At 34.0% G+C, this 26,470-nt stretch overlaps 2 protein-coding genes and 1 long non-coding RNA gene across 9 annotated transcripts; all 3 read right to left on the bottom strand.

Annotated features, from left to right (window-relative positions):
• Positions 1–1,028: 1,028 nt before the first annotated feature.
• On the bottom strand, positions 1,029–3,726 carry LOC132913915 (uncharacterized). Of its 2 annotated transcripts, none has more exons than XR_009659483.1 (4): positions 3,056–3,726; positions 2,329–2,436; positions 1,267–1,808; positions 1,029–1,121 (listed from the first exon to the last, which is right to left on the bottom strand). It is a non-coding gene; the product is annotated as an uncharacterized LOC132913915 (long non-coding RNA). The 2 variants fall into 2 exon arrangements; XR_009659484.1 differs by having other exon boundaries at positions 1,267–1,805.
• A 2,159-nt stretch (positions 3,727–5,885) lies between these two features.
• Positions 5,886–13,521, bottom strand: LOC132913874 (LIM domain kinase 1). Of its 3 annotated transcripts, none has more exons than XM_060972490.1 (8): positions 13,417–13,521; positions 12,435–12,549; positions 11,730–12,170; positions 11,346–11,438; positions 10,644–10,776; positions 10,321–10,553; positions 9,987–10,215; positions 5,886–9,903 (listed from the first exon to the last, which is right to left on the bottom strand). In XM_060972490.1, exons 1-8 carry the CDS (start codon positions 13,436–13,438, stop codon positions 7,603–7,605), a joined length of 3,567 nt encoding a protein of 1,188 aa, XP_060828473.1. In that variant the 5' UTR covers positions 13,439–13,521; the 3' UTR covers positions 5,886–7,602. The 3 variants fall into 3 exon arrangements, with proteins under 3 accessions (XP_060828473.1, XP_060828472.1, XP_060828474.1); XM_060972489.1 differs by lacking the exon at positions 13,417–13,521 and adding an exon at positions 12,865–13,351; XM_060972491.1 differs by lacking the exons at positions 11,346–11,438; positions 13,417–13,521 and adding an exon at positions 12,865–13,351.
• Positions 13,522–14,867: 1,346 nt separating this feature from the next.
• On the bottom strand, positions 14,868–26,057 carry LOC132913905 (acidic phospholipase A2 PA4-like). Of its 4 annotated transcripts, none has more exons than XM_060972566.1 (4): positions 24,266–24,289; positions 19,567–19,821; positions 18,608–18,945; positions 14,868–17,444 (listed from the first exon to the last, which is right to left on the bottom strand). In XM_060972566.1, exons 1-4 carry the CDS (start codon positions 24,272–24,274, stop codon positions 17,345–17,347), a joined length of 702 nt encoding a protein of 233 aa, XP_060828549.1. In that variant the 5' UTR covers positions 24,275–24,289; the 3' UTR covers positions 14,868–17,344. The 4 variants fall into 4 exon arrangements, with proteins under 4 accessions (XP_060828549.1, XP_060828547.1, XP_060828548.1 ...); XM_060972564.1 differs by lacking the exons at positions 14,868–17,444; positions 24,266–24,289 and adding exons at positions 17,480–17,864; positions 25,906–26,057; XM_060972565.1 differs by lacking the exons at positions 14,868–17,444; positions 24,266–24,289 and adding exons at positions 17,480–17,864; positions 24,613–24,631.
• Positions 26,058–26,470: the final 413 nt, after the last annotated feature.

Raw genomic sequence — 26,470 nt, 5'->3', positions numbered from 1 at the left:
CGTTCGTGGATGGCTTTCTGTATTAGCCCTGCTACGTCCTTTGAGTCATTTGTGATCCAATCACATTCTTTTATCATCAAAATATTCGTAATTTTATAGATTTATAAACAGTGATAAGACTTACATTTTTTAATAGATGAAAGTTTGTCTTCGTCTTGCACTCGGTATTTCTCCATAGACATATGTATCTATAATTTTTCGTTTGTCAATGTACATGATATATTCTACTGTTTATCATGCCTCTAATAACGTTTTCAAATGTAGATCCATTAAAAATTGTTCATAATCGAATTTAGCAAATTACGAAGCAAATTACTTAACTTAGCTCAAGCATTCTTCTGACGTCCAATACATGTCATTTCTTGTTCCAATCACATTCTTTTATCATCAAAAAGTTTGCATGTTATAGTATTCCTCGACACATTCAGTATCCCCTTGTTTGTTGAAAAGAGATTAAAATTAGTACGTAAAGAGAAAAGATTCTTCCGGTTTGACGACATCTCTTCTCCGACTATCTTTCAACTGATAAGTCGGTATCATTTGTAATCGACTTATACAGAATTAAACCCTAATGAATTACATTTAAGATAAGCTAGTAAGCTGATTGTATGTGTTTTGAACCTCTCGCAATATCATCCTTTTTTTTCATTTGCAAATTGCTCCATGGTGAACATTGCTGTTTCGTGGTGTTGTTAACCTTCTTTTTCCAAGTACCTGGAATCCAGCTCTTCTCGCAACGATCTAAACTGCAGAAAATTATATCGATCCGTGTCACGCAAGCCTTAAAATGTCGCGTTTCACTCGCATGTAGTCAGTCTACCGGCGGCAGCCTCGGTGGTCTTGCATTTACAAAACAGCCGGACGAAATGAATGAATTATTCAGTTTCGTATAAATTAACTTAATCATCTTTTTACAAATAAACGATGATGGCGGCATATTAATACAAAGAAGATTTCGATAAGCAACCTAATAAAAGCTGACAATTCATAGAAAAATAATCGATCACATCAAATACTCGTAAATTTCGAACGAATGTTCCTTTTGTTCCCAATATTAAACAGAAAATAAGGACTCAATTTTAGACGTAATACATCATCGTCATACACCTCTGACGATCCATCTACAACATAGGGAACCAAATATGTAGATGATGACAAGATGAATACATCGAATTTCCAGGCAAAAAATAATTGTCCAATTCTACGATAGAGAACAACTTTAAAAGCAAAAAGCAAACAAGAAGAAAAAGAAAAAGAGATACAAACCTGTACTCATTATGCTCGTTCGATTCAAGCGGTTAGACCCGACTCATTTATTTCAGGCGACGCAGAAACAGGAAAGACCGAGGCAGAAAGAGAGACAGGAGAAGCATCAGGACGGAAGAAGGAGCGACGCGCGCTGAAACGTATCCGCGGTTTATTATTATTTTATTCGGATGTTCTTCGTCGCGTTATACCCCATAACCCACCCTCTTCCCTACACCTTTTCCTGTGGCACCGTCGCAACGCCACCCCCTTCCCTGCCACAGAACCACCACCATACTTCTCTGATTCTCCCCCACCGCGAACAGAGAGGAGAGACCACCCCTCGGTGTTCCACGCTCGCTTCGCAGCAGTCAAGTCGTAATCCCCCTTCACAAGGTCCTTAACAGGCAGGGCAGGGCCCGGCCGAGTACGCGACAGGGACGTTAAAATTTAAGGTTTCCGTCGACACGTTGCGACCCATAAATTTCCTCGCTCGAAGCCGTCGCTCTTTCCTTCGGCCACGCTTGACAAATTATACCAGCGGCATCCCCGCGAAAACTCTGCTGGAAATCACTTTGCCGCTTACTTTTATCGAGATCGATTGAAAAAATAAAACGCACGTGAGTTACGAGCGAATAATCGATTAAATCGATCGTACACTATCGTGTTACTTAAATTAGCTAAAGGAATTCTGAAGATAACTTCTTTTATGTTGTACATGTTATATCATATTTAACATTTTTACACCGTACAGTGTTATAGTTCGTCTTTTAACCTCCTGACGAGGCTAACTGCAATGTCAGCGGAATGTTAGAAATGTTTTCTTAATGGACACAACTCTCGTCCAGAAGCCTCAAACTGTGTTAAACGCGGCAGTGTTAAGCATAACATTGCACAGTGTAACAATGTCAAGTGTGATAACCTAGACTGTGAAAATGATATGAATCTAGATAAACCCTAAAACATAATAAAATCATTTTTTAAATGTTACACTGTTAAGAAATATTAGTAGATTATAGCTAATTTTAAAATATCAATCACCATAAAAAATGACTGATACAAGAGTTATATAATTATACATACCTCTGAAGATTCTATAACCAACATTTTGCGATTAGTAACATTTTTTTAAATCCTCAATGGCTCTGAATAATCGTCTTATCCTATTTCATAGGACAGTTAAAGATGCATCTACAAAAACGATTCGCTTTATAATATATCTCATCTAATCAACGTCTCCTGAGAATGAAAACTTTCAAATGAAGCCAAATTCTAAGAAACGACTTTTGTTCAAATTCAGAATGAAAATCGATCACATGGATCGATCGAAATGTAATTGCATCGATGGCGCTTTCTATGATCGATACAACCTTAATATCAAATTTTATTAGGTTATGTGATTCGAATGACAAAAACGTATGACATAGCAAGTGTTTTAGAATACTAAATGATCGTAATGGTTTAAAGAAGAGATTTGGAGAGATCTTCTTTCTGGTTCTTTCCCTTTTTTGATGTATATCGAGTTCGCGAATGTCTAGACGATGAATTTATATTCAGACAATGTCTCCTCTAGAACACAATCCATTTCAGAAAGTGACTTTAAGAAGATGCTTCATTTTTTTATATTTGAAACGTGTTTTTATGTTCCGTGTGATAGGAATTCCTTTAATACATGATGCATTCTACGATCAGAAAAATAATTCTACTTAAATCCTAAAATAATACTATTGAACGAAACTTCATACCCATTATATTTTTAATTTTGTTACAATTTGGATTTCTTTAATGTTTAATACAGAATAAGCCTTACCTGATTAACAGAAATATCATGAAAAACATTTGAATATTGCTTTCATTTTTGTAAAAAGTGTCCAATAGTTTACTCGGAAATGTCATATTTCGCTAACAGCGCTACCATTGGTTGATTCAGGCCCTGAACTCTATTATGAAAAATGATGAGTTTTGTTATTAAAAATCTTATTATAACAAAATTTCGTAAAAAGCTTTAAAAACAAAATATGTACATTCCAATCGTCAACTAGAATATTACAATCTCTTTCAAATTTGAAATATTAAATTTTGAATTTTAAATGTCAATAGGTGGCGCCACTAGATGTTCATTTATTAACCGCCAAAATTGTATTTCCGGTTATAACAGTCGAGTCCATCGTCGTAATTTTCGCTAAATTACATTTTAATTGTGTCCATAATTAGAACTTAAACGCGAATCAAGTGATAAGCAAATTGTTTAATAAAAAAATATTCATATTTAGAACAGTGTCACGTTTTTATAACTAAAATAAAATTCGTTGCGTTATAACTAAAATAGAAATGAAGTACTTTGACATGGTTTGAAAAGACTTTGTGTAACTCAGAAACATTAGAACATCAACTTAAAGGTATTTTAAATTCTATATTTATTATATATTTTTTTGACTTTCATATAATGACAAGATGTTTTTTATTATGTCACTTTTATATATTTTCATTGCATAAATATGTAACTTTATATATGTTATATATATATGTGTGAAATTTTGAAAAACTAAAGTAATTTGCAATCCTTTATACATGAAGCTTTTTAAGATTTCATAAAAGTTATATTTAATATAGCTTTATCTTTTATTTAAAAAATGCTAAAGCGGCAGGTGCTGCTATCTACTACTGTATCATTAAATAAAAAAGGCTACGTAACCATCTAATTACCGACAGTTGATAACTGACGCTCGTTTCAAAATTTAAAAAATTCTTGGTTTCAAATGTTTAAATTTAAATAATCATTACATAAATTTTATATGTATAATTTTTTTATTTTGCAGTTTTGAATAAATTAACATTTATTGCATTACTACAAAGTTTCGTAACAATAAAAACAACATAGCCATTTATTCTCAACCATTTATTTTTTTCTCTTTTTCTCTGTATTACTAGAATGTTAAACAAAACAGTCTGTTCCCTAGTTGCATAAATTTCAGCACGGAAAATAGTTCGAAAATGTTGCAACTAACAAGTACTAAAGACTTATAAAAAACGGTTCGTTCGCAACTTCTGTCGATCAAAGATTTTGAGCAATCATCGGGACGAATTTTTTATCGTGTCAAAATTTGACATATAGTATAATCGATATTGAAATGTGGTTTCACCACATGCAAAAATTATCGTTCGAGTTTTAACAAATTGTGCAATATAAAAAACAAAGTGCGCGCTACCCATTCTTTTCTTTCAAATACATCCTTTTTTCGGCATTAATACATACATTTATTGCTCTCTTCGTCTGTATGGACACAACTGTCTCCACATTTTGCAGATTTGGAAAACAGATTCTCGAAAGAAATTCTCAAGTTGCATTGTACATTATGATTATAGATCCGTGAAACGAAATATGTTAACACTATGTTGATCAATCATGTCATATAAATCAACATTAAAAATTTCAATTTTAACATAACTTGAAGGTTGTAATTTAAACATATAGTAGCTCGAAAGTATTCGAACATCTATAAAAACATTTTATGTTTTATAAGTGCTCAAATATTTTCGTATGACACTGTGTATGACAGATATATAATCAACACAGCGTTTCCATTCAAAGATACAGAGAGATCTGACGAATCCAGTTAAAAAAATAGATGAGAGAGAATTTCTATTCCAGAATCTTGTCCCAGAAAACTATCGCCATCTAATGAAATCATTTCGTGCTTAACCTTTAATTTGTCACGAGGCCTCGCGAAGATTTTGTTTGATTCATTTCTTCTTCCGTAACAAAGTAGTATACGAAATATGCTCTGATCCTATCGTGTACTCCATTATTGGTGTAAAGAAAAATAATTTGCAAGGGGTTAAGATTTGTGAATGCTCCTCGTGTTCACCAAATATGTCGAACAGAAGGAGCATAACAATTTACAGAGACTATAAAAATAATGTGTCTACCATTCCAAAGTTCGTCTTCTTCTTCTTCTTCCCCCTCTCCATCGTGTTCCTTTTTTTTTTTACAAAAGTTTACAGAGTCTTTCTTTGTGCCCTTCGCGTGTCTATAAAGTTTCCTACTTGTGTACTACGGTAGTCATAAGTAAGCAACGATAACGAGATTAATACTGTTTGCTGAAAATCATTCTACAACGAGTGTTACTCGCTGTTTTACATTATACACGCGATTACTCATACATGATTACTCGGTTGACCATTATTTGTTACGCTAATGTCTTTAAATATATTCGACATGCGCAGATATTATTCGTAACTTTGAAACATTCGTTCTGTAACGCCAAGCATCTTTGATTCAAGTAGTTCGGAAGCTTGAAAATTTAAAAGATTGCAATTTTAACAGTTAGATGGTTTCGAACGTTTTAAATGTCAAACAGAGAATTTAACTAAACAAAAATATCTCTATTTAAAACTTTATTATTAAAAAATTCACTCGAATGTTTCAACGATTTACATCAAATCTTTTGTTTAAACATTATATACTTGTCTGCTGTTTAAACACTTAAATCGGACAATATTTTCTCTTGCTTTTTTTCTAATCGGTTTTCGTACATATTCACTTTTTTGAACGATGATTAGTCGTTTTCAAAATGTAAGTTTTACAATATGGTATTATTTATTGCTCGTATTGTCCATTGAAATTAATATCTGGAAAATTTTCATTCTTTTTTTTTTTGTCATTTTTATTTTCGTCAATACATTATTAGTTTAGTACTGCGAGTAATTTTTCTTTCTTCTTATACATTAAAGAGTAAGAATTGGGGTTCCATTATTTTAGTAACGTTTTTTCAGTCTACTCCCACTTGAGATTTTTCAACTATAGACAACTTCAAAACACCTTTTATCACAGATAATAAACATTTATTTGGTGTAACGAATCGAAGTGCTTTCAATAACAACAGTGTTCAAATAAATCAAAATTTTTCCCAATAGGAAGAAGACAATGTTAATGCATAGCCAATCGCATGAATGAAAATCTGAACAGGAAAGAAACGTGGGTAACAAAGTGAACAATTTTTATATGCAACACAAAGTGCGAAAATCTTACTAATTAATTTGTATAGAAACTATTAATCGTATGTTTTTTTATTTTTTTTTTTTTTTTGTTTTAATAAGACTCAAAATTCAATTGTAAATCATTTAAATCCTGTACTCTACCACTCACTCTATTTTGATTAAATTAGGGAACATTTTGTTTACGATTAGAATGAAATAGAATAGAAATACAACTTTTTTTTAATAGTATCAAAAGAAGTTTTGTCTCTACATTATCAATATAAAGCTTTTTACTGTTAAATATATGTTCTGTAAACAGTGTTTTGAACATGAGAAATGTTGGAATATATATATACAAAACTATATTACATTCTTTTATATTATACACATCATACTACTTGTATCATCACTTATATCTTTGTTAACATGTGTATGCGTGCGTATGTGTAACGTGTGAATCATTTAAGTTAAATAAAAATATAGGATATATAATTTTGCAATTTTGAAATTAAACATAACATCGAGAACATAAGAAGCGAAAAGATGTAATATCAATGAAATAAAATTATATTTCCTATGCGTATAACAAAGATATAACTGACGAGCCCAAATTTTATACATGTCGATGATAATCTGTACATGCACACCACCATCATATATGTGAATAATATTTTACAGTATGATGTACATATATATCCGGTAAAGAATATCATTTTTTTACACTCTATTCTACAAAACTGACTCTACAGTAATGCTTACAACGTCTTCGATATAATCCCGTATTTCCACAGAGAATAAAGAACTGGAGATGTAGCGATCCGGACTTCTTGTTTAGTGTCCCCGGGAACACGTTTTGAAAATTGTTGATTGCGGAACACGCGATCGGTGCGTTTACGAACACCATTTCTGAAAAGCACACGTTAGTTCTATCGATTCTGAATGCATCAGATAAGAATTCTGGATGGAATGCTTTCGTTAGTCTTATAATTACATAAATTCCCGCTTATGAGAACCACAAGGCAAGATCTTGCAGGAATGCGAACCTTTTAGGGCGAGTTCGTCTGGATGACACCATTGTGCCATCCACAATATATTTTGAACTGATACAAACTGATCATTAGATTCATTAATACTGGACATCAAGTTGTTAATAATATTTTGTCACACGATGTCACACAATATTACAACACAGTCGACAAAAGTAAAAGATTCTCTTCGTGTTGATCATATACCATTTTTAAGGTTATTGAAGTTAGAAAAATGAGAATGAGAACTACACAACTTAAATTACCAGATCTTCAATTAAGCGTAAGAGAATGAGATAAGTAAAGATTCGTTTCATTACGAATGATAGATTACTTTGTTAGCGTGGAAACTTCACAAAGCTGTGCTCTCTATCGGCGACGCAGCCCGATTAGGAGTGCAACACCGTTCAGGAGTATGGCACAAATCCGGTGTATGCCTACCGTCTCGTAACTGAACGAAATCTAAGTCTGCGAAAAAATTACTTCTCATGGTACCGACTGCGCTATCAGAACCAAAACTATCTTGCCTGCATAGATCCACATTTTTATAACATTCGGTGTACTCGGTTAAAGAGTTAGGCAATTTTCCATCATACATCGGCGCCATTTCAATTACTGTCTTCTTAGAGTTGCTCGACTCGAAATTCGTACAATTCTGGCTGGATGCGGTGCAGTCTTTTTTGTTATCTACATTAGTCTCATTTCGTGTATTGTACGAGAGAAAATTATCGTTCTTGGAAAGACTCGAATTCGAATAGAGACTATCCGTATAATGAAGCGCAGTATTATTCCTGAAACTGCCTTCTTTACGGAGATCCTCCTTCTGCAAGGTGTTAAAAGGCGAATAATCTTTATACATCTTATCTTTGTGTTTGGCTGTACAGTCTAATACTGTGAGACTTCCTTGCCTAGACAATATACTAGCGATATCCGAAACATTACTTTCCTGCCTGGTTACCCTATCGTTGATAGGCTCATCTTCGGTAACTTCTCCCGGGCTTACACTTACTTTTGATTGTAACGAAGTACCAGCTTCGGATTGACTGTTCTTCTGCGGCGAAAATGCATTCTTTGGCGTCTCTTTTGTGGGAGAAATCTTTGTCCTTCTGAGATACGAGCCTGCCGATGATTTTGAAGTCTCGCCTACAGTCTTCTTCGTATCGTTATTGTTCTTACCATCAACTTTACTTTCCTTCTCTACGACGTTCATTGATTTTCCAATTTGCCTCAAGTAGGAACTAACAGAATTCGTATCCGGCATTTTGAACTTGCCCTCCAACTTCGTTCTCGAGTGGCCGCTGCTCATCGAATTATATTCACTGGATTTCTCCGCCGACTTGGAATTCAAATTATTATTCACTTTGTACGAGTACTTGTTATCGATAATGTATTCAAGAGTATCCGACAAAGAGCTCGGACTCGCTCTGCCCACATAACGTATTTTTTCGATAGTGGGTATCCGTTTCAAATTAGATTCCGCTTCATTCTTCACGTACGAATCCTGATTATCGTTAGAAAAGTGAGCAGGCGATTCGGTCGACTTGATAGTTTGCCTTGGAAAGCAGCCAGTAAATCCACTAGAGTCCGGAGAAATAACAATGTCTGGTTTATCGACGGAAGCTTCCTTAGACCTCGAGTTTTGTCTCGAGTAACGACCAGAGGTTCCAGATGATTCGTTCGTTTTACTATTTTGTCTCGTATACCTTCCTCGAGGAGTTATCACGTCAGGCACTTGAAGAATATTGCTACTAGGCACAGTTTCTTCGCGTTCCAGCGTGCTGTCGTCACAACCGCTGCATCGTTTCTTCTCCTGGTGTACTTGACCTTCTTTAATAGGCTTCAATTGTGGTGTCAGTGTTTCTGGGGTCGTGGACTCGCTCGTACTCGTACTCGATCCTGTGTAGTTTCTAACATCGAATTCCAAATGCGATGGCAATTCTGCGCCCACCGATAAATGCTTTGCTAACGCTTTCAACCATAACTGCATCACTTCGAAAGGTGGCCTCTTGTCGGGATTCAGGTCGCAGCAAAGAAAGGCGATCATATAAAACATTTCTGGACAATTGGAGCAAAATTTCTCCTTGAATACGTTTTGGTTCAGGCCAAAATCTGAAGATCGTGGTAAATAATCGGGATCGGCTTGAACCCGACCAATGATTTCACAAACGACGATACCAAAGCTGAATATATCAACTTTTTCGTCATACTTGTTGCCTTTCATCATCTCAGGCGCCATCCAATATGGATTCCCGACTACTGTGTATCTTTTCTTTCGCTCTTTCTTTGATGTTTTCACCTCTCCGTCGGAATGTCTGCTGTATTTGCGACTGTGGGGGGAATTGCCATTCTGTATTATCCTGGCTAGGCCGAAGTCGGCCACGACTACAGTCTTATCCTCGCGTACGAGACAATTGTGCGAGTTCAAATCTCGGTGAATAATATTCATGGAATGTAAATAAGCCATGCCAGCGGCTATGTCTTTAGCAAATGACGTCCGTTGCTCCCACGGTAAGATTTCGTTCGTATCATGAAGCAGAGCTCTCAGAGTTCCACCCGCTATGTACTCAGTGACCAAATGAAGCTTCTTATCTTTGTACAGAACACCAATGAATCGGAGAACATTGTTATGATGTAACGAACGTAACACAGCAACCTGTTAAGAGCAATAACAAAGAATAAAATAATGTACATATAGGGATACATAAAGGATCTAGCGACGGTAAAACGCAAGCCTACCTCTTTTAAAAAATTCTTTTGAGCTTCTTCGTCTACTCTGTACAACTCTTTTAGCACCATCACTTCGTTGGTATCTCTGTGTGTGACTTTGAACACTTGCCCGAAAAATCCTGTACCTAGCAGTTCACCCTTTACCAGATCACTGGCGCGAAATATTCTTTGATTCTTTGGTTCGACACGAAACGATCTAGTTCTGCTTAAGTCACATGTAGGATTTGTGGGCGAAGATCTATAAATATATTACAAATATATTACAGGACAAACTTTAAAATAAATATATATTCAGGCATCGGTAGACATTATGAAAGCATTTCATTTGAAACTTGATCTGTACCCGTCAAGCAGTCGCGACATGGAGCTACTACGCTCTTTGTGCATAGGATCCCTGGTTCTCCGCAATTGTCTGCTTCGTGTCCCACTGATATATCCTTCATCCCGACGTTTAAATAGACGTTCTTTATTTTCGGGACTTGTTCTAGGACTTGCAATCGATGTCAACATCGCTGCGGTCGGCGATGAATATGCGGGTCGTCGAGACACTGCGTCCGGATCGTGCTCAATGGTTAACTGCAATGTTCAATGCATTTTGTTTTTATTATTAACTATTTTTTGGGCAGATAGTAAAGACGTAAACTGCCGTTGTAGGATAAAATTTACCTGTAAAACTGTGTCGGAATGTTGTATTAGATTTTCAATGCTCTCTATAGGCTGATCCTTAACCGGAGTGCCATTTATTTCGAGTATACGGTCACCGATGTGCAAAGATATGAGATCACTGGACATATTCAGTCTGTAACACATTTCACATGACATCTCTAATATTCATAAATATATGATATATATATATTTTTTAAACAAAACATGCAAAACTGCGTGCATTTAATTCATATTTAATTTAGATATTAGAAGTGAAATTAAACAGTAGAACTAATTTGCATGTTTATTTGTGACCTAATACATTTTCCCTCTTTTTCTTTTTAATTGTGAGATACACATAAAATACAGAGCACAAGAGATATAAAATACAAAAATGTGAAAGAAATGAGATATATTTGAATGTAAAATGTCATTAAAATAAATATAAAAGTATAACATTAGAATTGGAATCATATTAGTGAAATAACATGTAGCAATTGTCTGAAGTGCATGATTTAAACTTTCACTTCATCCTGAATATTACATGCTCACACATCTAAGCAGCACATATTATGCAGTAAACAAATAATATTACACACAAGGAAATTATTTTGCACAAGATATATATTTTGCGTGCAGTTAAATAGCAGATACTAAAAGATACACATTTAACTTATGACAAATACAATATCTAGTGCATATTATTTATTTGTTATGCTGTACCTATGATTAGAGAAGTGGCAGCATAGTCTAAATAGAACCTCCATCACAGAGGCCAGCAGCTTACTGATTTTTCCACGAACATTTCTCATTAACCTGCATTTTAGTTCAAAGTTATTAGAGGCTGCTCATCTATTTTGCTTTATTTATTTTTTTTTAAATAACCACATTCATGCATAGTGTTAAATATTTATAAAAAAGCTACAACAATATAATTTTGCAATGGCAGTACTAGTTTATTTTAGAAATGAATACTTTCTATCATCTCTTGTTTTGCACGTTTGTTTTAAAACAATATAAACAATTGTTGACATTATTTTATAGCCCTGTATCTTGTTTTTAACTTCTAACCACTGAATGAAAACAAATGTATATTCCTATACATACTCAGATATGCGAAGTAAAGCACCACAATTTCGGGGATTTGGAGTTGTGTCTAATGTCAATTTAATTCCTCTTTGTTTCTCAGGATCAGAAGAATTTGGAGGTATCTCAACCAATCTGATGCTATGTGGTTTTCTTGAGAAGGGACAATTAGCTGTCCTATTGATTGGTTGCATCTGTCTCTTGTAACAACTCCCACAATATAACTTGGATCTCTCAACTAGTGCATAACTCTCTCCATCTCCAATGAAGGCTCCACATGAGTTGCAGGCAAAGCATTCTGGGTGAAATTTGTGATCTCCTGCCAACATGACAGGACCCGTAATGATTTGGCCACAACCTTGACAAGCTTCACCATAGGCAGCCCCATAATCATCCTTACAGAACAGTAAGCCATCTTTCTCAAAGTACCATGTGGATAGACCAATATCACATGCTGAACACCTAGAATATAATAGCTTTATGAATGACCTGTTCCTATTCATATTACAACTGAATTTTAATGGCAAAAAAAAGTGTTAACACAAATTATTTTCCAATGAAATATTTTTTAGTAGTATCAAATTTTTATAATCTTATGAAAGTACTACTAAATGATACAAAATTTAATATAGTTGGACCTAATTAATTAGTAAGTAAATGCTATAAGTGCAATGGTTTAAGAATACTTTTTGTAGCCAATATATCATTCTTTTTACTTATTTTTACCGAAAGCAATCGATATGCCATTCTTGATTTAGTGCCTGTATGAATTCATCTTCATCAATTGCATTGAGACATCCAGCACACGTTAATGTCCCACCACTTTCCCTACTTCCCAGGTCTAGAAAATATTGAAAGCAAATTTGAATAAAGAATTCACTTTTGATTATAGTTTCAAATTATTTTGTATGTAAGGACTATCAAACCCATCAAAATACAGTGATTTTGGGTTTCCTGTTTATGCAATTACTAAATAAGTAAGGCTACTTTTGGTATTTTATTATATAATTAATATTAGTTTATGAGATAAAATCGTGATAATTTGTATAGTATAATCATTTGTATATAATATATTACACATCAAAGATTAAAGACTTGGCAATTCTAATAAACGTTTCGTCTGTATCGAGTTATTTACATTAGCAGCAGTACATACGTTTTTGCATGACTTTCATAGGAACCCGACGCGTACTAGCGATAGAAATTTTCCTAAGCATTAAATTCCGAATAATTGGAAGTTGTTGCGGCTATGAAAACAAACACGGCGCAGTCAAACGGAAAACAGAGCGCGTCAGGGACGTGTAGTAGGAAGGAAACGTGATTCACGGTTGACATTAGGTAAGCGTTGAGAAAGCAGTTATCAACCAGCTGACAATAAATCGACCAGTTCTAAGGCGATCGAAACTTGTCAATAAGAAAGGAACATCAGCGGAATTATGAAATGTTCTTCGAAGCATTGTTTTCCTTGTCAATACACGATTGAGATGATACAGTTGAAAAGAACGCATAAATAAAGTCTCTGGAAGAGCGTGGGCCAACAGACTTGGAAGACAGGACGCCCACGCGATCCTCGAAGGATCGAGCGTACACAAAATATCATCGATCGATTCATTTGTCGCGTACACTACTTAAAATGTTACGTATATCACACTATGATTTCGGTCGATTCGTCTAGAAATAACACTCTACTTTGCCGAAAAAGACGTACCGTTTGACGAAACTTCATCCATCACAGCATCTAGAACTGACACACTCCCACTCCGCGCTTCAGCCACTGAATATAGAACGAGCAGATTCGAAATCCATTCTTCACGTTACGGACATTGCGCAGTAGCGCGAAATTTAAACATCACGCAAGAAAAATATACAGCAGATGGAAAGTATTCGAACACTTACGATTGGGAATAAAAATAGATGAAAATAAATATCAAGTTTCATTGAATATTAATTTCAATTAATTACTAAATAATAATCAATGTAGTATAAGGATACTATAGGTACAATAAGAATGTTCACTTATTTTTGTCCTCAATTGTATCATAGAAAACTTCCTAGTATATAATGTATATGTTACATAAAACATTTTGAAATTCCATTGTTACTAGGATGAAACAGCCAGATTATTCTCTTCTTCGATCATTTTATATTAAAAAAAGAAGTCAACATAAAACAACGCTGATTAACATTTTCCAGAATTAATGTTTATTTAAAGGTAAGAAAATTGGTTGGTAAGGAGGTAGTCGTTTATTTTTCACAATACTTTTGGTCTTTGATTTAACTGAAATCAATACAGATGCAATTTATTATATCTCAAATATATGTATACCTTAAAGTCTTTGATAATGTATCAAGATTTTTATCAGATTTCAAAGATAAATGTATGAAGAATCGTGCAAAATTAATACTATTTCTTTATGATAATATATATATTATCTGAGAGAATGTCTATTTTAGATTAAAATATATATATATATAAATAATGTAATATAAGCGACATTATCGCATGCAAAGATTAAAAATGAGTATATTATGATATTGTACTTATTATAATTAAAAACTTAATTGGATATATGTTAATACATATTACTCCATCTCACATTCATTGGTACAGCTTAATCTCGAAGATTCCGTCTATTCATAGATAAATTTCACATTAAAAATTTTTTTTCAATTGTGTTATCTATAGCTAAGCTGCGGATATTTATACAAATTCATGTCTTTATGGAAAAAAGTAAAGAAATGCAACCGAGACAGAGATTTGTTTCACTTACTAAATATTATAATATCTACATTACTTTGAATATTTTATCTTTTAATTTCGAATAAATGCATAGAAATCTGCAGTCCATCCATCACTTAAATCGTCAATTCCAAGTATGTACCATAAAATTTATTAGTATTACCAATACTATAAAACTTATTTATATAATATGTTAAATATTATTCATGTTATACGATACACTGCGAACTTTTATGTATTTATGCAAAATTTAAAGATGCAAAAATGCACAAAATTTGTTAGATACAAAAGTATATAAAATATTAATTTGCATAAAAATCCGCAGTCTAATGATAATTCAAATACTTTCGTGAGATAATGTACGAGTCTTTGGAACTGACATAATTCAACTTTTCTTTCAGTTTGTCTCGAATTTATTAGATTTCACTGTACCATTGGTCAATCGAAGGTCTTTAGGAAATAAAATGTCACTGAGGTATTCTCAACGTAACATCAATGTGACACGCTCAATCGATTGCACTCTTCCCCGGCTGACCTTCTCGAAATATTTACAAAATCCGGATAATCCTCGGTCGTCCAGCGACAACTTCCGGCACTGTCAATGCCTCATCGATTATTTGGGCACGAGTAGCCACAAATAACGGTCGGTTGCTTATAACATACCTCTACACGAGTAAAACTGTACAACATGCTTACGTCTGAATAATTTCAATCACAGTAAAGATCGTGCAGGGCCGTCGTCATTCTGTTCTTTCTGATATCTTCATTTTCTTTCTCGACCACTGCTCGAAATAATTAGTATTCTTTTTTTATAGTAAAATATTGTTAAAACAAAGTCAAAAGACGAAAATGTTCTGTTCAGGATGAAGAGGTATAAGAATTCTTTTCAATAGAACATTGAACAATTTTTAAACCTTTGCTTGTCTTAAACAATTTTTGTCGAAGAGATACTAAACAATTGTTTGTTTTTTTTTTTTTAGCAGAAATAAAGCTAATAAAAGAACGGAGAATCTCCAAATAAAGAAATTATTGTAGGAATGACGAGTTATCTTCCTGGTTAACAAGTTAACAGAAGATTAGAGAGTTATGTGAAAGATAAAAACCTCAAGGGAATTTCAGTGTCAACATGTTTTTCAAGTTCTAGGACGTAAGCTATACAGTTAAACGAGAATATGAAATATTTAATGAGGCTGAGACGTTGAACTCAACTCGTGTAGCATTCACAGCGAAAATAAGGAATAACAAATCTGTTCGATCAAGTGTCTTCCAGATTATTTCGAGCAATGCAAATGGAATGAATCATAATCTTTCATGATTCTTGAATATTTAATCCGCATTGTTATCTCTGGTGCTTTTATCTTGCATCGGGTACACGAGCGGCCTTAAAAATGTCTTAAATGAGATAGAGATTCGTTGAATACACAAGTTTCAAAGTCTAAGCTATCAAAGAGGATAGAAAAATCGTAAATATAGTGGAATTCATTGGTACGTTGTAAATCCATCGAGTTAATGTAGAACTAACATCATCTGTCACTTCATAAAAGAATTTAATTCGATACGTTATTACAGTACTATTTCTGTATTTAACGATTTGTAATAAATTTTAATAAATTCCTTTCAACTCTCTCCTCATCAACTTGATGGATAATCCTAATCTAAGAAGGATCGTAGCTAATGCCGCGCGTTTTTATGCAATTGCGTAACGGCAATGACGACGAATGATATGCAAGAGATGCGAACCTTATTTCGGTACCATAGTTCCGGTAAAACTTTCCTTCATCGCATTCAATCGAGCAACAATTCTTCAATAATCATACTATATCATATTTCTTCTTGTTGCTGAACTTTGCTTCAATTTAAATTTACCAAAAAACAAAGTTGTATGTCTGTCCACTACTTTGTATGTCTGCGGTGAATAACCTTCTCTTGCTCTTTCTACGAACGTTGATCACCTAAACCGTCGCTTTTAAAGTTGGAAACACGTTAAAAGAGTAATATTGAGCAGTAAAATTATGAATTACTTTGTCCGTAATATAAATTTGATTCAATTACTTATACGTGACGCCCTTGAAGTTTGTAGTCCCTTTTTTCAAGTTTTGCGCCAATTTCTCTTCAAGGGCATTCGAGATATTGCACAATATCTTTTATGCGCTTCATTTCAAGATTGCGAAACGAAGGGCAAAATAAATTTTCGTGGCAACACATGACTAAGCTCGCACATGCTGCAACAGAATTGCAAGGACGACAAGTGTTAAAATTTGCGTAGCCGTTTCTCGCTTTCAGACCGTTGTGAACCTATCTGTTGCTTTCGTTACCCCCTAATTCATCTTGTTCTATTCAAGGATAAGATTAGTTTGTAGACTTTTATAGCTTTTAAATTCTCTAAGACTTTTAAATGGAACTTTTAATTTCATAAGAGCTAAGAAACACCAAGTTCTTTTTCTTTTTCTTCCACTTAAGATAGAAAAGAAAATAAATATTCTTTATATATATATATATCTCTGTCAAGATTTTTCAAGAAATCTTTAATTCTATAAAATCTAAGAAATCTCGTCTTATTTCTCTTTTTCTTCTACTTGCAATAAGCCAGAAAAACAAAGAAAGAAGCTAATACCTTTTACATTCGCCAGGAATTAAATCTTTAGATTTCAAGAGCAATCTCAGAGTCAGCGAGAAAAAATGGCATTCCAGGGGAAGCAGTGACCTGTAACAATGTAAATTCATGAATGACCGGGAAAGAAGATTCCCAGACAGGTCGATTCTGCGTGAAAGAAAGAGAAGGGGGCTTGCGAGGTACGTGGCTGAGGCGCGTGCAATTATCCCGCTCATTAGAACTCTGTTAACTGGCACCACTTCAAAGGCTATCTGGTCCGTTCTTCTTACGTTTCCGCAATAGCTAGTTCACGTTCAAGGGCATCAACGGCACGTACTTGTCGCTTGGTTGGAATTTGTACTCGGAGCACAACCGGTTCGACTCCTCTTCCGTGTAACCATTTCTGTAACAGATCAACCACGTAACAATTACATCGAATACGATCGATCATTTCATTGAAATGTTACCATTGACAGTGTTGTGAAATTTTAGATTATTACGATTAATACAAGCTACATAATCTGAAAGTTTATCGAAATTAATTCTGTACGATGAATGTGTTAGAAGCCATAAAAGAAACCCATAAACACCATCACCAGGATCATAAATCATCACCAACTGATACCTTGTGAGAATATATTTTTAATAAAATGACATCTAATCGATGGTCATATGTAGCAACGAAGATACAAGTTGTTTCTTCCTGAGAACATCACGTATCACCTGGAGGATTGTCTTCAAGAGAAGGACCTTGTGGGTGTAATAGTCCCGCGGCGAGTTAGGATATTCGTACCGTGTCGAATTTACCCAGATATGGGGACAACTGAGGAGAGTCGGTGACGTAATTGTTAAGAGCGTATTTAGTCGTTAATCACTGCGGGAAGAGTTTCCGCTTCTACTTTTTATACGTATGTTTTATATATATATATATATATAAAACATATATATATATATATATATATATATATATATATATATATATATATATATATGTTTTGGATTATCCAAACGATACTAAAAATTCCTTTCTTTTTTCAGGGAAGTATTAAACGAAGAAAACCAAAAAATACCAAAAGCTTTTCTTCGGAGAAATATCAAATAGGACCAAAAAATATAAAACAATTCTTTACACTGCTAAGAAGGTAACAAATGAGACACTCCTTGGTATAGTTTTCAAACATTTCCTTTTCTTAAAGAATTTTTACTGAAAAAAGACTAGGAAACTTTTTCTTCTTCCAGTAGAATATGCATTTCAATAAAAATTTCGAACAACTCTTATTTGAACTTAATATTTTACAATTTCTTTTCTGTATAACTTTTTAAACCATTCAAAGGTTAAAAAGAAAAAAGAAAAAAAGTTTAATTCTACACTCGATCGAAAAAAGGAAAAAAGACTGAATTGCTTAAACAAGTATTAAATTTAATTATTGACTAAGAAATTCATTAAAATAGTATTCGAATAAAAATCTTCTAAAATAGAATATTTTCAAAAATTAAACAAACGAAACTCCCTAAACAAAGATAGTTCACACGAACGTAAATTCTTCTAATGTCTTTGAAACCTACCTCTGCCATTGCGAGCACGGACGCCTCTCCTTAAAACAAGTCACTTGTATCACGTTGAAGAAAAGGGCACCAAGGGTGTTCGCCACTTCAGAATTAAGGTTCTGCAGGCATCTACGGAACTTGGCATCGCAGTCACAGTAGGACCGTGTGAACGGTGAATTGTTACATATGCCATTAATGCACTCTTTAGGCGATATAGTGAGCGGACAGTGGTCGTGTTCTCTGCAACAAGCGTCCTCGTCTGCGTGGTGACCAAGGTCGTCGTACGATTTTGCCAAAGTGCCTGGTCCACACCATTTTGTGCCTGGATAGATCAATCCACTGCCTGGAGGCTGGTTCTGACGCAATAAAGAATATATATATTTTTTAAAATTTCCTAAATTCTGACTCCTCTTGCACAATAATGTATTAGCTAATAATATCAATGAATTTTGATAACTTTGAAAAGTGATAAGTATAAGTTGTATTGTTGCAAAGTACAATTTTTTATAATTTTATTATATGTATTTTTTTAATATTTTAAAAAAATTAATTCCTGAGATATAAAAATAATGTAATTCCTGAGATTTCATGAAGTATACACTTGTCTGTGTATAAAATTCTAATCTATCTTAAATGAAAATTTCATTAACAAATATATGAAATATAAATACTTTGGTGTGTGCAAATACTTTTAGTGCATTATAAAAGTATGAATTTATTCAAAGAATAGTGTGTTTAATCAACTATTATTTACAGTATTAATGCTTTGGATAATACATTGTAGTCTACAAGTGCCAGTTTATCTAAAGAATAACGATTAATGTTTATCGTTAGTAATGCTACTAGAAAAAAGAGAATTCTACTTACTGCTGCGACTGTCTGTATAATCTACTTCTACCAAGCGAATCAAGCGTTCAATCAACTATGATTTTATTCGATTTCGTGATGAATTAACGTCTGAAGAGAACGATCGATACCTTTCCTTTTTCACGAGAAGCTTTACACGTTTCCTCCAAGTCTGCTACGAGGTTCGCCGACATTTGTCGGACCTTTTTCGGATCAGCTCCAAGGATCATTTTCTGAATAACACCACGGTCGGTGTACAAGTCGCAGAAGGGAGCACTGGCGTACAATTCAACCATTCTGGACATTGTGGTGTCTGCCACGAGAACGCTAGCTTCGGTTTCATCTCCCCAAAGCGTAGGTATTAACAACAGGAATACTGCAAGCATCTGTTTAAAAAAGCAAAAAGAAGAATCCAAATTAATTCATCAAATCCAAAATATCAATTAAAAGGAATTTTTCGGTTAATTCAAACTTGCTATTATTATTCTCTTACATCAATTTATCTCACAAGGATCTTATATGTATTTATTTAATGCTGATAAATATTTATATTTCCAGATTCACTATACGTCAGGAAAAGCATTAAGATTCAAATTTTTTTCTTATTAAATATCTTTAGTAATTCTGGTAAAAGACATCGCAAAGCTAAAATTAATAATTTATTAGAAGCGTTCTTATCATCAGTGACATCATTAAACGAAAGCAAAACCTGCTTTCGCTTAGGTATCCTATTATTCTGTAAAACGATCACTATACCTGATTCTTAATGGAAACAAATTTTTGTTCATTAATTCGTTTTTCTAATCTTTGATTAGATGAGATTATACTCGTAGATCTCTCAAGATGTCTCAACGGGGACAGTGGGTCGACAATCTGTAAACGTTTCTCAACTTTGCAGTGACTACATATGAAGTGTACAAATACCAATATTAATGTGTCTTAGCCGCATTTCGTCCTCAATTTCACTTAAATACACAATATTAATGCTTATGCAAAGCCTGAATACTTTTTATACTCGTAGAATATTATGATTAGATTATTTAATGTAGCAGAATAGAGTATCTTTTACATATCTGTTGGGAAAGGTATATCCGAATGTTATATAATATTTATGTATTGTTTGAAATCTAAAGATTGAATGTTGAATGTTAATTTAGCTTTGTATAGCGATTAATCAATTCATAGAAAACAGTAGTTCATCCAAGGATATATTGAGCAATATTAACAGTATTATCAAAATAGAAAAACTACAAAAATATTATAATACATTTAATACAGAATGAAACATGCTAATATTGTAATATGTATACATACATATTTACATACATGTTTATAACTTTTTCTTCGCACTTATCTACAATAATTCTTCTCTTTCTATATATTTTTATTAAAAACGTCAATTTCCATAACTGACAATAAATAATCTCTATTTTCAGATTAACTTTAAAGTCTGCATGAACACTTGGATATCCATACGTTTCACCACTGACATGTTCCCATCGTAACACCCCATAATTTGGAGACTGGAGAATCCTCCAATTATGATGACACGGATCTAATGGAAACTGATTGCGTTACGTGGACAGGACAACGTGACTTTTTTTTTCTTAATCCAACATTAATCGTTGCTCGTTGAAGTAACCGTTCAAATAAATTGACCCGCAGGAATTCCGGTCGCTTTAACAAGCGAGTTAGGGGGTAGATCAATTAAACGTTATGAAACGATGCCGTTCCTTTGCCAGGCGTGTATCCGTCGTGTCCATGGCGAGGATTTACCTTGAGTTTCTTTCTTTGCCAGACGTTCATGACCAACGCATTTTATTTCTTTTTCTCTCCTTGACATATTAATCAAACGTTCTACTTTATCCGATGCGTTGTAGTTTATTCGGTAAGGATATAAGACTATCGACATTTAAATGTCGTATCATCTTTAAACTGTCACTTAACTCCGATAACGCAAAACTAATTTCCATTCGTGATTGCGTTTTTATTTATACTAAATAAAACCAATTGTTACATTTATCAATATTTATTGTATACAGTTGCCTGGGATAAGATTAGAAGCAGAAACTGGATTAAAGAGCTTCATTTGAAGTACCAAGGCACACCCAAGTACTTACGTATCTATCAATAAAGAAGATTGCAGTTCAGTTCAAGACGTTTATTGAGAGATAGAGAAATTATTTTTAGAATAACAAGATACTACAGGATAAATGACAATTGGAAGTATTAATAAATATGACAACGCGCGTTTACATCTCCATCAACAATCATCTTTCTAGGCCGGCAAGGCAATCAGACCAAACAAGGTCTATGAATCAAATCGTGTACATCAAATTGATCTAATTCCCTTTGTATTTTTGTGTAATTTACTTTGTAATTTAAATAATATAATATTCGTATATATCATAGTAAAGTACATAAGTTCTTTTGCCACGTATTTCTTTTATATTTCTTTAATATCATCCACAGACCAATGACGATTCTATCGATACTATCACCATCAAACCATTCAAGCAATAGAATAATACTCATTGCAGCGAGACAATGCAAAAGCACTTACTGTCAATTTACAAAAATCGAAACGTCCAAATCAAAAGCGTCCACTAGACACTGTAGCGAAGATCTCAAGTTCTCCGGATCACATCTAGATCTACATCTATCACCACCTATTCAAAACCAGTAAAAAATCGAAAACTTCTACATTATATGAAAATAAAAATTCAAGCTTAACGTGTACGTAAAATAGCAAATTTCTCTATTAAAAAGCGCACGATCTTCTTTTAGCCTCGAGAATTAGAAGAAAATCTTCAATGGAGGATCACGAGCAGAGGATCACTCGATATTTAAAGTTTGAAATGGAGGAAAGAACACCCGAAGTAGTGACTTGGAGGATCGTCGATCAACTAATGCTGCTTCACCTTTCTAGAGAATCGCTTTCAAAGATCGTTCCAAGGACGACAATCTTCGTAAGGTCGCTGGTAGATAAGGAACAAAGACCGAATGGTTTTGAAGGCTCCGCACCCGCTGCCCTTCTCCCTGACGCGTCGAAATCGCGAAGGAGATCAAGAAATAAAAGCGAAGTTGGGACGCTGGAAGACGAGAGCGGTGAACGAACTTGTGAATCTCTGTTACAAGTCATTAGAAACTTGGTACTTGGATGATTTTAAATGGCTTTTAAATAACCTTCGGAGATTGGCGTGAATGCAAATTATCGTTTTCTGTGCTTACGTTCTTTATTTGTCTATGCAAAGAAGAATATGAAGCGTGGAAAGATTTTTAGGTACTTTGTACGTTGTTGTTTACAGAAATCAATCTTCAGATAGGCCAAGGACGATCGAATTAAAAATGTCACGAACTTTTCAAACGAATTAATAACTGGATTGAATTCAGTGACTTTCATTCAATTTTATTTTATTTTATTACTGATTTTAAAAATTGTTCATCCTGTCTTGTCAATTATATCGGTATAGGACCATTTTTTTGCAGTATATATAATATATGATTAAAACAGATACTTATGTTGTATCATTCTAACTGCTAAATTCATTTCCAGATTAATTTGGAACATGACCAATGTCTCGTAAATGTCGTTATATGCACATAAAAATATTATACTGTAAGTGTGGAAATATCTTCATGAGCCACTGTAAGTAATAACGTCAAATGGATAAATCGACGAAGATTGGTACCATTCTACGGCACAGTCCATTCGATCGATAGAAATTTAATCCAATTAGCGCGATTAGACCGTCCCAGTTCAGAGAGTCGAGCGAAATCCTGCGAGCCTCACGCGACAATCACCAACCCTACATAGCGAAATTGCGCCAGAATCTGGGTCAGCCCGCCTCGTTGACGAACTTGTCTCTTGAACCTGCGCCAATTCACATCGAATAGTCCTATGATCAACTGGTAAATCAAGCGTGACTCAACTATACTGACCCACCTTCATCTATTTACAAGGGTCACCCATCATAAATCATCATTACACCTTGTTTTATCTGACATCATCAACTCCTCATTAAAACAAATGATGTAAATTTCTTTGTTTATTAATCTTATTATGGTTCATGACTTTTTTTTATGGAAAGTCTGTCTTGATTTTAGAAAAAATGTATACTATTACTTTAAGTATTAAGACACCCATCTATTGAAAAATTCTAACAAATTTTCCTTTGTTTAGCATTTTCCAATGAAATGACAGATTTGTAATATAGTAACTATAAAATATCAAATACACTGAAAGCCATTAACTTTGTAATAAATATTGACAGATATCTTAATATTTCTGACTGTCAGCGTAAAAGAATTATGTTATTAAAAGTAATTTATTCTAAGGCATGAAGGAAAATTGTTTTATAATATCAAGTCAGATGTATAACATGTATAACGTGTATGCCAACTGCAATTACTTATATCTGAATTTAATTTTAATCTTATCTTTTGTTTTAGACTATAAACATTACCAAGGATTACAACAGAAATTGTGCATTTACAAAATTAAGTGGAAAAAAATCGTAACATAATGACCATTCACTTATTAATTATAATCCAATTAGGTAAGCTAATAACCATTAGCATGGTATAACTATCGGTCACCGAATTACTTCTTAATGATCCCTATTATCCCTTTCCAGAAAGAAAACGCGCAAATAATTCTCCATCCACAAAAGCAAATGTCGAGGAATTTACTTTATTGCTCAGAAGTATTTGGACTGCATATTTTTGTCAAAATTGAAGTATTGTTTTTGTCAATTCATGTTGCTAAAGTATCCAGCTACTTATGGAGAACAGTGTATTTAGGAAAACCTACCCTGCCTCCACTCTTACCTGTTTCATCACAAACGAACCATCTTCAATGATGAGGAATATTCATACAAAGCCAACAAAAATTAAGAATCAAATCACAATCCAATAAATTATATCACGCTAAGCTCGTTCATAAGAGAAACGAAGCACGATAGAAACGAAAAAACGAGAATACAAAGCACGGTGAAGTATCATAACGAAATATCGCGACGAGTGGCCGAGGAATTAGCAAATTAACTAGGGTTTGACGTCAAGAACAATTCACGAGGAATCGTTTGTTACGCGTACTACGCGTCGCTTATGTCGATCAATTACCCTGTGGAAAAGTTGTGCACATGCAGTGGTAAACATGTTCATCGCAATTTCACCAGGTCACGATCACAAAGGACAGGCAAGTTCAGACTCAGATGGGTCAAATCGTCCGTTCTGTCTTGTAGTTTTAGACGTTGCAAGCGTATCGACTTAGTAGAAACTGATTTTATGAAATTGATTTGTAAGATCGAGTAATAGCAGACACGTTCAAGTCGAGGAAATAACGCGAAACTCACTGAAAGAAGAGACAAGGTGTGCAAGGGACTGCCAACCAACTCCCACCTCTGGCTGCGCACCCCGGAAACCGCAACGCGACTCGAGCTACTGCAGTGCGCAACAACCCCTCGACTTACCTACACTGATCCTGTAGAATTCTTAGAGTTGGATTTTAGAGGTAACCAAGGTGCCATTGGCAAATATTTGGAAATTTAGAAACTATTTGGAAACACTGGACATTTTATTTTAGACAAATCGAAATGTCAATAGTTTAAGGGTTTTATATTGTCTAAATTCTTGGATTTTTAAACCTTTATATTTCTAGATTAAAAATTTTTAGATCTTTTGGCATTTAAATTCCTAAATCTCGAATTGGCTATAATAATTGTCCAATTCTGTAAATATTACAAATACAGCTTTAATTTATTGCCTTTATAAATTTGCTATTTAAACGAAAATTTGGTATTAAAATAGCGTAATTACAACGTCTGTCTTAATAGTCTATTTTATCGAAATACTGTAGTAAATGAATCGTTATAAACAAATGTTGAACACTGGAGCGATCGCTATTTTTATGTAATGAATACATTTCAAACATACATATCTTAATGGGTGTGTAATTTCACTAACAAGAACTACAAATTTCAAAGGTGAATACAATTTCACGCAAAGGTGTCTCCTTTCGCTCAATTTATCTGAAATTCAGTCCTAGTATGTACCGAGTGATTCCGCTTCCTACATAGACGATTATAAAAGATTCCTTTTGCGTAGTGCTTAAATATTCACATTGTTTGAAAAGTAAATTTTTCGGGAATATCGTTTATCGATTCTTTGCGCGTATTCTTTTAGGAATTATATTCTGAATAATGTATGCGTCTGAAACGTACGCGTCTTGAATATAATTTTACACTTTTTCAATTTTAAATCTTCCGCTGAAATTATAACTTATAATTTCCAATTAAAGAATTATATAAAAACAAGAAATGAATGTATCAACGATCAACGTATTTTTCATTTCTGAATTTTAGGACTTTTAGATTTTACAATTCCTATATTTCTAAATATTTAAATTTTTAAAACACTAAAAGAGCAACAGAGGAAAAAGCAAAAGAACAACAAATTAATATACGTACATTGAAGGATAACTTCGGATGGTCTTCACTCTGAATCAGCGATGGTAAACAGCAGTCAATTTATTGTCTCTACAGGATCACGATTCTCGAAAGATCTCTTCGGTGGTTGCAGAAAACCGCGGACGTCAAAACAGGGTAGTTAATCGTACGATGTCCTCCTTTCCGGATAAAGATTCGCTTTATGATCTCTTCAACGGCTGCTATCAAACTGATCGTTGAAACGGGTCGTCAGGATACTAATATTCCGTGGCATACATATACGAACCCAGTGGTCCAGATTACACGGGGGAGATTCTGAATCACGTGATACGTCGCATGTTTGCAACCGTACAACATATAACTCTGTCTGTTGTAAATAGATCGGATTAATTTGTCCGTGGCGCAGGATATGCTGGCGACGTTCTTCCTTCCGTCAGAGATTTTGCAATCGTTTCACGCCTTTAATACCCCTCAATGCAAACCAATTGAAACCAATGCGATTCTCTTTCCTTTAAACATCCACGACAAGGCTACCTATTGTCGCGGATTGAAATGATTGAGAACGATTGGAAACTTGTTATGGACG

Source organism: Bombus pascuorum, chromosome 14 (assembly GCF_905332965.1).
Source record: "Bombus pascuorum chromosome 14, iyBomPasc1.1, whole genome shotgun sequence".
Lineage (NCBI taxonomy): Eukaryota > Metazoa > Arthropoda > Insecta > Hymenoptera > Apidae > Bombus > Bombus pascuorum.
Note: the sequence above shows the minus strand (reverse complement) of the source record. Positions and strands in the feature narration are given on the sequence as shown.

Excerpts from the sequence above, each read along its gene's own strand:
- LOC132913905 (XM_060972562.1), bottom strand. Across the intron at positions 18,946-19,566 it reads CTTCTCGTGAAAAAGGAAAG|AACCAGCCTCCAGGCAGTGG; the intron begins GTATCGATCGTT and ends TTATTGCGTCAG. Across the intron at positions 17,865-18,607 it reads CCGTGCTCGCAATGGCAGAG|TTGTCCCCATATCTGGGTAA; the intron begins GTAGGTTTCAAA and ends GACTCTCCTCAG.
- LOC132913874 (XM_060972489.1), bottom strand. The coding sequence starts at position 12,925 with ATGCTTAGGAAAATTTCTATCGCTAGTACGCGTCGGGTTCCTATGAAA. Across the intron at positions 12,550-12,864 it reads TATGAAAGTCATGCAAAAAC|ACCTGGGAAGTAGGGAAAGT; the intron begins GTATGTACTGCT and ends AATATTTTCTAG. Across the intron at positions 10,216-10,320 it reads ATGTCGCGACTGCTTGACGG|ATCTTCGCCCACAAATCCTA; the intron begins GTACAGATCAAG and ends ATATATTTATAG.